The sequence below is a fragment of the Contarinia nasturtii genome, unplaced genomic scaffold (assembly GCF_009176525.2).
Source record: "Contarinia nasturtii isolate CC-2019 unplaced genomic scaffold, AAFC_CNas_1.1 Cnas_scaffold_2678, whole genome shotgun sequence".
NCBI lineage: Eukaryota > Metazoa > Arthropoda > Insecta > Diptera > Cecidomyiidae > Contarinia > Contarinia nasturtii.
Window position 1 is genome coordinate 207,971 of NW_022199997.1, and position 12,996 is coordinate 220,966.

Below are 12,996 nucleotides of genomic sequence, written 5' to 3' on the forward strand. Positions count from 1 at the left end.
TACAATTGTACAGTGTACTCTATAGATGTATGCGCTTCTCCTTTGAATGAATTGAGACAAAAGTTTCCATTGAAATGAATAAGAATCAAGCGGAAAATGCATTTAACAAAGAATTAATTATAAAAAAAAAATTTCAAGTAGTGCGTGATGAAAAATCCTTTTATTAATGTAGTGGATTTTATTCATAACGAATATCATACTAGATCACAAGATTATACAAAGTATTTTGCGTCCAAAACTTAAAATATGTCATGTTTTCTCTTGCCAAATGACGGCGCAAAAGAGAAGAATAGATAATGATGCATAATCTGATATCGAATCGAAGTAAAATAAAATATATGTTAAATAATCACTAGCATATGACTGATTTATGTCTTCGTTTGCAGTGCACGGTTCTGCTGTGCAATCGTGTGTCTGTTTGTTCTGATTTGCAACTCACATGACCATCAATGTGCAGCATTGTAACCAAATCGCAATGTTAATTTCACAAAGAATGTGAATGTGATCGAAACGATTGATTCGGTTGCTTGCAACGGTTTTCTTGAGTGCAGCGAGCGAGACGGAGCGAAATCGCGTGGACTTTGATCCTGTTCAGCATTTTGATTGCATAAAATGTTAAAACGACCAGAAGAATATAGCCTCAAGACATCCATATTGAATAAAGAACTACACACCAATAGTATATATACAAGCCGCTTGCACAAATACATTCAACCACAACCAATTCGATCGTGGCACATGAAAGACAATCTGAATGCTTGCAAAATGATCAATACGACATGTTCGACTCATGCGTGAGAGTTGGCTGCTTGCTGAGTAAAACTGGTTTTTTTTCTTTCAACAAAAAAATCGAATTATAATGAGCTGGCGAAGAGAGAAACCGTCTCCATCCCTCTCCATAGTTTTGTGAATTCTTCAACACAAAATCGATATTTATGATATTATATTTACATTTAATTTAAAGTAGCGGCAAAATTCGCGACTGCTATTCACGATTTATACAAAATTTCTTACTTAATTTCTGCGAGAGCGAAAAAAATGCAACCAATAATATACGATAATTGGACAAGCGGCCTGTTTTGGCCATTTAAGCGAAGAGTATATTTACAGGTGGTTGATTAATAATCAGTTTAAAAGGTGCTTCAGAAAAAGATCACTAAGTGCGTCACATGGGCTTCATAAAAATAAATTTCAAATTCTGCATTCTCACACTTTTAATCTTGAGCAGCAAATGAAATAATTCGATAATTCCGTGTTTCTCCTAACTTCATATTCGCTTTCGTGCGCGAAAATAAAATGTTTGGGCCTTTTTTTGTCGCGTGAGCTTTTGACGTTGCGTGATGTATCTCTTTATAATTTATACTTCTCCTCTTTTGAAATTGGCTTTCATTACAACGTCAATTTCTTACTTCATCATTTCTATCTCATAAGCAGCTAGCGAAAATTGATCAATTTTGTACAATTTTATCGGCACTTTTCCTTGAGAAAACCATTTTCTCTCTATCTTTGATCGAAAATAAACTAATTTTAAAATATTTTCGTTTTGGATTTAGAAAAAAAAACATTTGAAATTCCAAAGTTGTACAAAAAAAGAGTTAAAAATCAACGGGAAAAGTTGCTTCAATGAGTTTTAGTTTTGGGAACAATATGTTCCGCTTGTGTGCATTCCATCGAATCAACGAAAAATGTCGGCATTCATTTAAATTTGTAATTAAATTATGATAAAGAAGCATATCCTAGATGTATAATTTGCTTGTGATCCACATCGGTTTCCCGGTTTGTTTGCTTCATGTTAATTGAATTGATCACAATTGAATAATGAGTTTGTACCTAATTCGGGCTTAGGAATGCAACGGAATTTAACGTCATTTCTTTACGAAAGGCCACAGTATTCTGTACAATCATCAAAATGTTGCATTCAAAATAAACCAACTTTTTTGTCAACAATCTTTCCATGCCAATCAAAAGACTAATCAAATCAAATTAATCAATTGATTTTTATTGGAATGTCTGGGAATAGGTTCAGATGAACACGACGCATCGACCCAAATAAAGAAAATTCGCCTTGTACGTTTTTGCAAGCATGTAAAAAAACAGTTTGAATATGTTTATTATTATTTTTAATTTTCAAAATGTCATGTAATACTTACCTGATTCGATGCAAGTCATTCAATATCAAAAACCGCATTGCACAAAATTACTAGGGGGGAGACACAAACGATTAAACCATGATTCCAATATAAAAACACTAATCCTACTATTCCACCAATCCGTCATTTCATTGTCAAATGTGATCTCACATTTCGCCGCTATTCACTTTGTTGAAAACTTATTTATCGATACTCGAGTATGACATTTTGTTATTGATAATTAAAATTATTTTTTTCATCAATAAAATTTTGAGAAAGTGTATCTATTGTTTTGTAAATTTGTAATCGACTTTTGAACTAAAAAATATTTCAAAAAAGAACAAGTTACTATCTCAAAACAAGTTCAATGCTTTTATCAAATTCTGTACTATCGATTACAAAAACTTTGAATTAACCCATTTTCGCTATTCCATACACAGGATTAGTGAATCCATGTGAATCCAGCTACTGAATTCTCTATTCCACTTTAATTTCTCGAATTTTTACACTAAACGTCTAATCCTATTCCACGTGTCTACCCCCTAGCAAAATTAGTATTTGTGAAGAAAGAGACACTTGCAGATCGAATAAATTTTTATTGCAAATCAAAAACCAGGAAAGACTTTTCAATCAGCATTATTACAATTTGTGCATATGAAGAAAAACGAATGGTCATTGATCTCTAACGTGTTGGTTTTCCGTATATTCGATTCACACATGAATGATTCCCTTCAAATGATACTTATTTCGTTTTGTAAAAAGAATTCGTGAGGTTTCGATTTTATAACTTGTATGGCGTATGCAAAACGTGTGTCCATAATATCTGTTTTTATTTTATTTTTTCGATGGTTGCGCGCATTCAGTTTGAAATGACGCGTGTTTGTCATTAGTTATTCAATATCTAAATCTGATCGAATAACCAAAAAAGCAAACAAAAATATTCAGATTTTCGGTATGAAAAGAACAGTGACAAAAAAAGATGTTAGCATGAAATAAGCATTGTGCCAAAAGATACTTAAAAAAGACAACGCATTGACCAACGACAAAGCAAATACAATATAATCGTCGACTCTTTCCGTTGGTATTTTCGTCAACCGTTGCCCTTTTCTTACGAAATCATCGTAATTTATCGGATGTCAACGATCTCGATCATGTGCGCGCAAGCAAAGTCTGCATTCACAATGAGTCGTTTTTGCAGTTGAGTTGCATTTTAAGCAATATTAACGAACGGCCCGTGTTGTGCAAGAGTTTGGATTAACATGACGTCACATTGAGCTAGAAATGAGGTTACGACGATTTATCTTGTCATTAGAAATCGAAGATGTTGGTTTTCATATAAATTCCAATTTAAAACCAGCCCATTTTTACAGTTAAAGTATTCTAAAAATCGAACGAGAATCGATCAAATTAACAATGGATATGGGGAGTTTTTTATATATTTCTTAAAAGCAAAAAATATAGCATTAATTGAAAACCACAGCGAAAATGAATTTATTTCGACATTGATTTTGATAGATGTATGTATTTTCAATGTTTATACGTTGCGTAAGTGCTAGAAAACTATATGGCCACATATGGTGATGAGTTTTCTTCGTATTCACTGCCTATGTGTGTGCATAACGGTTCTCAGCGAGTTATCTTGCTTAATTATTTATACATGAACATGATACTGCAAACCAATATATTTAAAATTCAATCAACAAAACGGCAAACCACACAAACATTTAGGTTACACGCTACTCCTCAGTTTCTCAATATAATATCAATTTAACTAAATAGGCGTCAATCTCAATCGCACAGCGCCATCATATCACTAAAGATCAACACCAAACAACATTCAATTTTTGCTAGATCGTTTGCAAGGTCCACAATAGAAAGCAAAAAAAATGTTCATGTTTCAATTGTCATTCGTTAAATTTTGATTCAATAAAAATCAAAAACGTAAGCAGTCTTTATTATTTTTCACATTTACAGTTGACGGACAACGAAATCAAATGGAATGAATGACAACAATTTGAACATTGGATTTTATTTCATCATCTATTTGATGAACAACGTCAAATTGTTATTCATTCGATATATTTACATATAAACAGTGTTGATAAGCGAATGTGCTACATAAAACGGAATATACACTCTCCATTTGTATCACTTGATTGTGTCATCAGACATCGAATTTCAGAGGAAGAAGCAAAAAACCGGCGAAATTTATGATTTCGTTTAGAAATTTCCAAAAAAAGAAGTGTTTTTGTGACACATCCTCTGAAATGAAATACTAAAAAATATCGTATAGTCATGAATAAGATCAAAACAAACCGGTTAGGTTCGATGTCTGCACACACGCTGATTCACATAGTTGTGCTCGCTTGACAAAATTAATAGAAAATTCTATGGAGAAAATCACTGAAAATTGACAGTAATGCTTTCATCATACAAATTCGAAGCTAAAACTATTTCATTTTTAGATTTTAATCGCATCTGTTTTCAATCAAACGAAGAAATGATTGTATGAGAAAGTGAGAGAAGTGTGTTCCCCTCTTCTAAAATTGTACACATACTCATCAACTTGAGGCGAATACATGTGTCGCCAGTCAGTAGGCGATTTTATAGCAGACAACTGTAATAGTGTGATACAGATGCGATTTTGATCCGTGACAACCCTAATTTTCAAAGTGTTGTCGGCCGATGTCATTCATTAAATGGGTACCTCAATAAATATTTCGGCGAGCACTAACACATTACCGTCTGCCTATTATTAGGCTCCGTATGCAAAATTATAAAGAGAATCCGTTCCGGAGGCTCGACTTACACCTTTACATGTGTCGGCAGTCCAGACAGCAGATGCTAATTAAAATAACATTTGCTCACCATTTGGATTGGGTATGAATGAAACAAACTATCTGCGGTATTCAGATGAGTGATCAACTTCCGTGAATAAATAATGCAAACATTTGCGCAAAATAAAATGAATTTCACCTGAATCATGAAATTTGATGTGATTTTGACGAAAGTCTTTGTTTATTTCATTTTTTGTCGGATTTTTTTTCTCGAAAGGTGGAAATCGTCGAATTTGAAAAGATTGCACTTTCAAATTCCAGAAGATTCTTTCCTCTGATGGAAAAAGAGAAAAATATGCATGGGAAATGCAATTAAATCGATGTTGTTTTCTTCTTCAACATTCTTAAAGAATGAAAACAAAAACTGACAAATGTAAACCATTTATTTGCTTTTGTTTGTGTATTGAAATGTTTTTTTAGAGTTTTTTTTTAATGCATACTTGTTTCCATGTACTCGCGCCTGTGCCAGGCCCTGTGGCATTGCAAACCTCAACCGCAGTGTTTGCACACAAGCACTTCAAATCTTCAACTGAAATGCTCTTCTTTTTCTCTCTTCTTTCTATTGAAGGCAGAGATTAATATGATGAATTATTATACAATCATCAAATTCAATAAAGGCTGTTTACACAATGATCATTTAACGCAAATATTTGGTGGTTTCATTGTTCGATCATCTGTTGTGGTTTCGGATTTTGTTTCTCTCTTTCACTCTCTATCCATCTCTCTCCTTTATTCCTCTTCTTTTGAAGTGTGCTTGTATAAAACGAAAGAAGTTTGCAGAAGATCGGTGAAGAAAAATTATTGTCGAGATTTACAAAAAAAGAAACTGAAGTGGTAACGATGGCAGTGACACCGGCGCATACCATATCGAGAATATTTCGTGCAGAACGCAAACAAAGCACTTCATAATACGTGGGATTGTTTCATGAATATTCTTTGCGCTCGCTATCAAACGGCTTCTGATGACAAAACATACTGCGGTTGACAGCGACACACCATTATTACTCTTCAGTGTATGTATGTTACAAAATGAATTTTGCAAATAGCTCATTTACTGATGAAATTGATCGAGCTGAAGAATGATTGTGAATGGAAAACCATGATTGAAACCATTAGTTTTTGGTTGTAGATCACTTTCAAACGCAAACAAAAAATTATGAATCGATTTTAATTTGAAAAATAATGGCGTCGCCTAAGGTCATCGAACGCATGTGACCTCCTATACATACACACATATCGATTTCTGCAATACTAATGGCCATTTTTTATGCCAAAGAATTTATGCGGGATACAAATACATAAAGATCACTGCAGTTTTCGTACGTGCAAAGTGAATAAGTGTGCACACTACAACAATGATAGTACTGTCGGAGAAGAGAGTAATGTTTGTTAGGTGGAAACAGGTTTGGCTCATAACTTTCGAACAACGTTCACCACAATTTTTCAATTCCACTCACTCAGAAATAATATATTCTCCTTTCGCTGATTGTATTTCTACCTAATTTTTAGCCATTGTGAATGATTCTTATGCATTTCGACTATGAAATGAAATCTGGAGAATGCAAGAAACGAAAAAAGTTGTTTAAATCACTGATCGCTAATTATTATTCATATTTTGTTTCATATTAAGAATACGTGTACATTTTTTTTTTCAAATACAAATTAGCTACGAGGTTTACGTCTTAGATCTACTTCATCAATGCTTTCTTTTTCGGGCGTACTTTTTTCACCAATTTCATCGACTCTTACTGTTTCGCGTTCGTTGTTAAGAACTTCTTGTTCATCGACATATTGTTGACGAAATTCAGCGGCCAAATCGGCCAATAAGTCACAAAATACAAAGGCCTCCATGTTTGTGGCCAAATAGTAGAGGAACAACCAATCTGAATATGAAATGTGCCGAACAACCGTTGCTAAGTGTTTTGTATTCAGTCGGCCTGGGCATGTCGATGAGAAGAGAACGCGATTAAACCACATAGACCTAAGAAAAGAGACAGAATTAATATGAAAAATGGATTTCGAAACACGTAGAATGTGCAAATTCAATTGATTTTTCACCTTGAATACATTAACATTGTTGTCAGTCGCCATACAATGCTACCCAATGAAACAACAAGCATAATCCAATACCAAAACCATAAAATTACATAAATTTTCTCGTGAATAATGTTGAGCGCCATAACACAAAGTGCATCTGCAATTGAAATGAACGTGGTTCGTTTTTTGAATCAAATGAAAATATATTTTTTTCATAAATACCGTGTCGTTGTAGAGATCCCGATGCACCATATTTGTAAAAATCACACTTTGTCACCTTTGGAAAAACTGTATCGAGAACATCCATCGGACCGGTAAAATCGTCTTCCATAAAATTAAATCCAAGTGAATAGAATTGACCGGCTAGAAAAACATTGGTCACATAAATTTGCACGATCAAATTGATCAGATTCAATAGTTCGCAAAAGATCAAGCATCTGGCAAATCTTTTGTTGACCCTGATGTGCTTATAAAAATCATCTTTGATCAGTGAAATTCGTCCTTTGATCATGTCGTTGCTTGGCAATACATAGTTTCCGCTGAAGCGCATCTCTGATTTTTTCTGATTGTGTTTTGACAGAGAAATCATTTGCAAGCCCTCGACCAATGCTTTGATTCGCCCACCTGTAAACAATTACCATTTTCAATCGAATTGTATATATTAAAACAAAAATCTTATCACGCAATCATTTCAATCACTGCAATTTTGACCTGGCAACTGGAATTCAATTCATGATTCTGACATGTACAGCAACAAATATGAACGGTGAAATTAAATTTGAAATGCTATTTTGATGATGCGATTCGAGCGATGAAAACAAAGTACACGATTAACTGTAAACTAATGACGTCTACATTGATTCTCTATCTCTTCTCTCTTGTTTTATTCTCAGAAACACTTTTGATTTGCCGGTATTTCAGCAATTTGGTACAGCGCCGCTTTGAATCAATCACCTGTTTGAAATGACTTGGCGTGCTCAGTCGGTGTTAAATTTCATTGTTTACGTTTTTTCGCTAATGAATCTCAGTGGAGTCGTTTTATTCGCAGCAATTTATATATATATAGCATTTAACATCGAAATTGTGTTTTTTTGTTAAATTTAAATTGGCAAGTGCGTCTCTCTGTTATTTAACCGCTTCATTTCGTGTTAATTTTCCGTAAATAAATTATAATGGATACATAACCAAAGGTACGCGTTAAAAGTGAAATGAATCGCATTTAACGCATGATGAACATGAATGTAAAACATTGTATTTAGGTTTTTGTGTTTTTGTTTTTCGCAAGTCAATCGCATTGAACAATGATCGAATGAGAAAGAGAGAGAGAATCGTACACAAAACACCGTTTAATTGCTGGTAATATTTATGACCGGGATTTAACACATTGATTTTGCGTGAGTAAAATGTCCAGTGATTGAATTAACGCGGTCATCTGAATTTCTTGTGAATTTTTCGGTAAAATTCACGCCACATGATTTCATCAACAGCATATTGCTGGTTGTAACATTGAACCAGTTGTCTATATTCACTTTCTTTGCGTTTGAAATTACCTTCCCAAAGTCGCCAGAGAAAGTGCGGCAAAAAGAAAAATATGGCTTGAGCAAAAAGGAAAAATGGAACCCATTGGTAGTAGGCATGATGCTTGAGTTTTTCACGTGGACCAATGTCGCCAATGCCCGGATGCGGTAACCAACCGCCTGCCAACATCGTTTCATTGTAGTGACGCACCTATTTAATGTAAATATATTTGAAAATAAACAATTTTGTTATGTCTCTCACTGCCGAAATAAAAGTGTTTACAGGGCTGTGTTTACTTGCAAAATAAATGGCATACCACTGTAAATGTTGGCGTGAAAAAACAAAACGAATTTATCACATGCGACGGAATTGCGTTGTCTGTTATACATTTTATATGATCACCAATATATTGTCTGTGGGAAAGCAAATAAATCATGTACGTATCAGTAAAATTCCATGCGGGTACTTATTTATTATCACGATTTTTAGTTAGTTGTCAGCTTAATTTGCTTGCGTATTCTCCAAACACACCATTGTTATTATTATTCAAAAATAAAAATAAAAAAAACAATCTTATGAAATACGAACCTAGAGGTGACCAGCAAAGTGCATACAAGCAGTATAAGATATGTGGCGCGATAGTGAAATTTAAATGCTAAATTATCAATCGAAATGTTTTTCGATCGAAATTTGATGAATGGTGAAAGTGCTGTAAATGTCTTCAACATTTTGCTGAAAGATCACAGTCAAAACAATTCGCCACTCGATCCAAACCGATTATTACGATGATCGTCGGTGCCAGTCTGTGGCTTTTTATTATTATCACACACAAAAAAAAAATTAAAAAAAATCCACAAACGTTGCCAAACCGTGTGCAACCGGTGTTTGTGTGTCTTTTGTTACAAGAACAATTCTCTACTAAACTCTACTTCTGTATTTAGAATATTTTTGTTTAAATTTTTGTTTATTTTTAATGAAAACGAATGCCGTATTTAAAACCACACACACCGACGATTTACCGCAATTCAACACAAATCGTACATGAGAATTATGATGAATTTAATGATGATTCGAACACGGTTTATCATTTACAACTAATTGAAGGCAAAGTAAGCTATACCTGAAATTTTTATTATACATAGCTGTTGCACCGTACAGAGAGTGTATAAAATATGATTTCACAGCAATTATTGAGAAATATATGTTAGATAAGAGAATCAGGCGCGCGCTAGCTTGCTAGCAATATATTCTCGATTCATATACATTTTATTTGTTTTACTCACACACGGTGGTGTATTATCGTTACATATTATAACACGTCTTTTTTTCATTGCTCAAGTGTTTGTATTTTTGTTCAATTGAACTTAATCAGCACTATCACTTTGGTGGCAATTGTCTCTATATTTGTCAAGCACGCAAACCAATTCAATGACTGTTTCATCGCACACATCAGCCCTTGTCAATTGTCTATTGATTAGCTGTGCATTCGATGAGATACCTTTTTATCAAATTTCTGGTTATCAAGAATTTTTATAATTATTTTTATTGTAATTGAAAAAAAAATCATCATCAAGTGTTTGTCAGTCCACTGTTTGGATTGCTATCTAACCTATTTTTCATGCTTCGCCAAACATGTCAATTGTCGCAGTATTTTTGCTTTTATAAATACGAAGGTATGGATTTTATTGAATGCGATCATTGTTTATTTTTTCAGCACTTTCCGGTTGATTAACAATTTTATTAAAGGAATCTCGCGATGAGATTTAAATATAAATGGTCGAGTAAGCATTTGAGCTTGAATCAAAAGAATCAATTGTTTGTATTTAAATTTGCTGATTTTTTTTCGATTGATGTTCAGGATAGGCCATTAACAAGCTCGTTAAATGTGCCGAAACACTCAATTATTCTAAAGACGCATGTTCGCCATTCTTTTCGATAACGTTCAATTGCATTTTTTCATAATTTAAAATGTGTATTTTGTATTTTTTTTTTAAATTTTGTTTATTTGACTTTATTTTTTACAAAATGAATTTAATCTTCAAACATGATTTTATTAATCCGTGTCTGTTGATAAGCATGGTTAAAATTGCAAAAGGTGTGTCATGTACCACCATAAATGTACGATTAATGTATGCAAGACAGTTGAGTCAATCTGTCATATAAATTATACAAACAAAATAACCCATTTTGTGTCAGAAAAGTCAAACAAAACTTCGTTCATTGTGACAAATTAACTGTGAAAATTCCATCGACTTGATCAGTTTAAATTCATAGATACTAGTAGCACATTTTTCAATTAGAACGTCTAAATAACTAGATCACACACATTTCTCTGGTCAACGTCTACTTGAATTGAATCGATAATTAAAGCGTATTTAATCGATGGAAATTTTAATCTCATCGATTGAATGTTGTTCCATACAAAATGTGAATGATCCAAAATGGGCAAAATTGTTGCCCAAGGAAATCTAATTTATGTTTTGTGCGTGTGCCAATTGAATAAAACCGAAAGACACTTGATATGTATCTTGTATCTATAGTTTGAAAAAACTGTATGTTGTCGTTGTGTGTATGTGTATTTTGTTCTATCGTGTTAACCTAAATTGCCAATTAAGCAAGTTTGAATGTGAACGACAAAAAATTATAAATAACATTTGACTGAAATCATGTATAAATGTGTGTGTTATGAGAGGGACTTTATTTGACCGCAGGCTAACAAGCGACGTATGCATGAGATTTATACTTTGCTGCCGCTTCGGCTGCCTCTCTTCTTTCAATTTGTGCCATTCGTTTCAATTTTCAAAAACATGCGCTCCAAACCAATTCTTATTTTTATTACTTCTTTCGTTTATTGTACGATTTCAAAACAGTTTTCTATACGATAGTGTCTCCAATTTAAAAAGAAAAACGAAACAAATCAACACATTTAAAATGAATTATGAACTTCGCAGCGAACGTAAACGTTGATAAAAAATTTTTATATGAAAAAACAAAAAAAAAAAACACACGAAACAAATCGAAACGGGCAACGTGCAAATGTGTACAGCAATTATGCATGTTTTTTACAAGGTAATTGAAAGTTTGTTGAGCTGTTGTCAACTTGTCGCTTATGTGCACAACAGATTTTAACAAATGAGACACATCGAAACAAGAAACACTCACAGAAAAAAGACGCTTAACAAATCACAATAAATGTGAAACGATTTTTTTTTGTTCGTTGCTATTTTGTTACAACGCCAGGTGAATCGAAATACGTTTCAAAGAAGCCACCGGTTGAAAGGATTTTGCATTGACAATTTTCATGCACGAGTAGAAATAATTAGTTGCTGTCTGATTAATTAAACTAGCCAATGGCAAATTGTGAACTGAAAATCATCGAACAAATGAATTATTTAGTAAAACGATTGCTTATAAGCAATATGATTTGTTTTTTTTTTCTTGTTGAAGTATAAATGATTCAATTTTGGTTCACGTGTTTAGTGTGATCACATGTATTGCATTAATTGAATCAACTCAATTGGCACTTTTGACCAATTTATGCCGAATTTTATTGTTGTGAGTTAATGTTTGCGTGACATTTGATATTTGTCATTTAAAAACTATTCTGATCTCTGTTCTTCTTGGTAATTTGAATAACCGAGAAATAATGCATTTGAAGGAGAGAAACCAAGTATGTGCATCGTAATTTTTACATTGTAATTTTTGTGCTCTCGATCATTTTTGATTCCCACACATTCAAAATGGAGTGATCATTTTTGTCCCAGAACCCAATAAGAACCGATAGCTTACCACCTACATTTTAAATAACTATTCTCATGCATCAAGTTCGTTTTGAATAACGTTCGCATCCATTTACTTTATCCGCTCCGTGGCTTTCGTTCATAAACGTACAACTACTTCGAATCACATCAAGATGTTTTCTATGCCATGTCAATTTAAACTCACATACACACTCATGCTCATACGCCACTCAGTTGCATCACACATACACAAATAGTACATGGTAGGTATGTTGTTATCAAATATTGAGATCTTTTAAATGACGTACACTATGCTCATAAATTTATGGTGATATATTGGCGTGTGGGTAAGCGTATACCTCACATACAATATTGCGAATTAAATCGTAATTGAATATTCTAAGAGAATGTAAGATAAGAGAGAGAAAGAGATAAGTTTTCTCATAATAATCCATAACACTTAACAAAACCCGGAAAGGAAACATAAAAACACCAATTTTAGATTTATGTCAGAACTTAAATTCATTTTGATTGGTAGTCAGTTAGTCAGAAAACAAAAACCGGTTGAAGGTGATTATTTTTACATTTTTGATAATTATTACAAAGATAAGGGAAAAAACACGCGAATGAAAATAATTTAATTAACGAATTGTCGATAAGATAATTTCATGTCATTTTTTCATCTTATTTTCAAATGTGTGAATTCTAATATGTAAGCGGAAGACATTTTTAAAT

General features: G+C 33.2%; 1 protein-coding gene across 1 annotated transcript; it reads right to left on the reverse strand.

The window, feature by feature from the left end:
• Positions 1-6,544: 6,544 nt before the first annotated feature.
• Positions 6,545-9,614, reverse strand: LOC116348945 (innexin inx7). The gene is made up of 6 exons (XM_031780190.1): positions 9,110-9,614; positions 8,838-8,934; positions 8,554-8,731; positions 7,226-7,627; positions 7,025-7,160; positions 6,545-6,947 (listed from the first exon to the last, which is right to left on the reverse strand). Exons 1-6 carry the CDS (start codon positions 9,247-9,249, stop codon positions 6,629-6,631), a joined length of 1,272 nt encoding a protein of 423 aa, XP_031636050.1. The 5' UTR covers positions 9,250-9,614; the 3' UTR covers positions 6,545-6,628.
• Positions 9,615-12,996: the final 3,382 nt, after the last annotated feature.

Coding starts and splice junctions, on each gene's coding strand:
- LOC116348945 (XM_031780190.1), bottom strand. CDS start 9,249: ATGTTGAAGACATTTACAGCACTTTCACCATTCATCAAATTTCGATCG. Junction 8,935..9,109: donor ACTTTGCTGGTCACCTCTAG/GTTCGTATTTCA, acceptor GCTTTCCCACAG/ACAATATATTGGTGATCATA. Junction 7,161..7,225: donor GGGATCTCTACAACGACACG/GTATTTATGAAA, acceptor TTTCAATTGCAG/ATGCACTTTGTGTTATGGCG.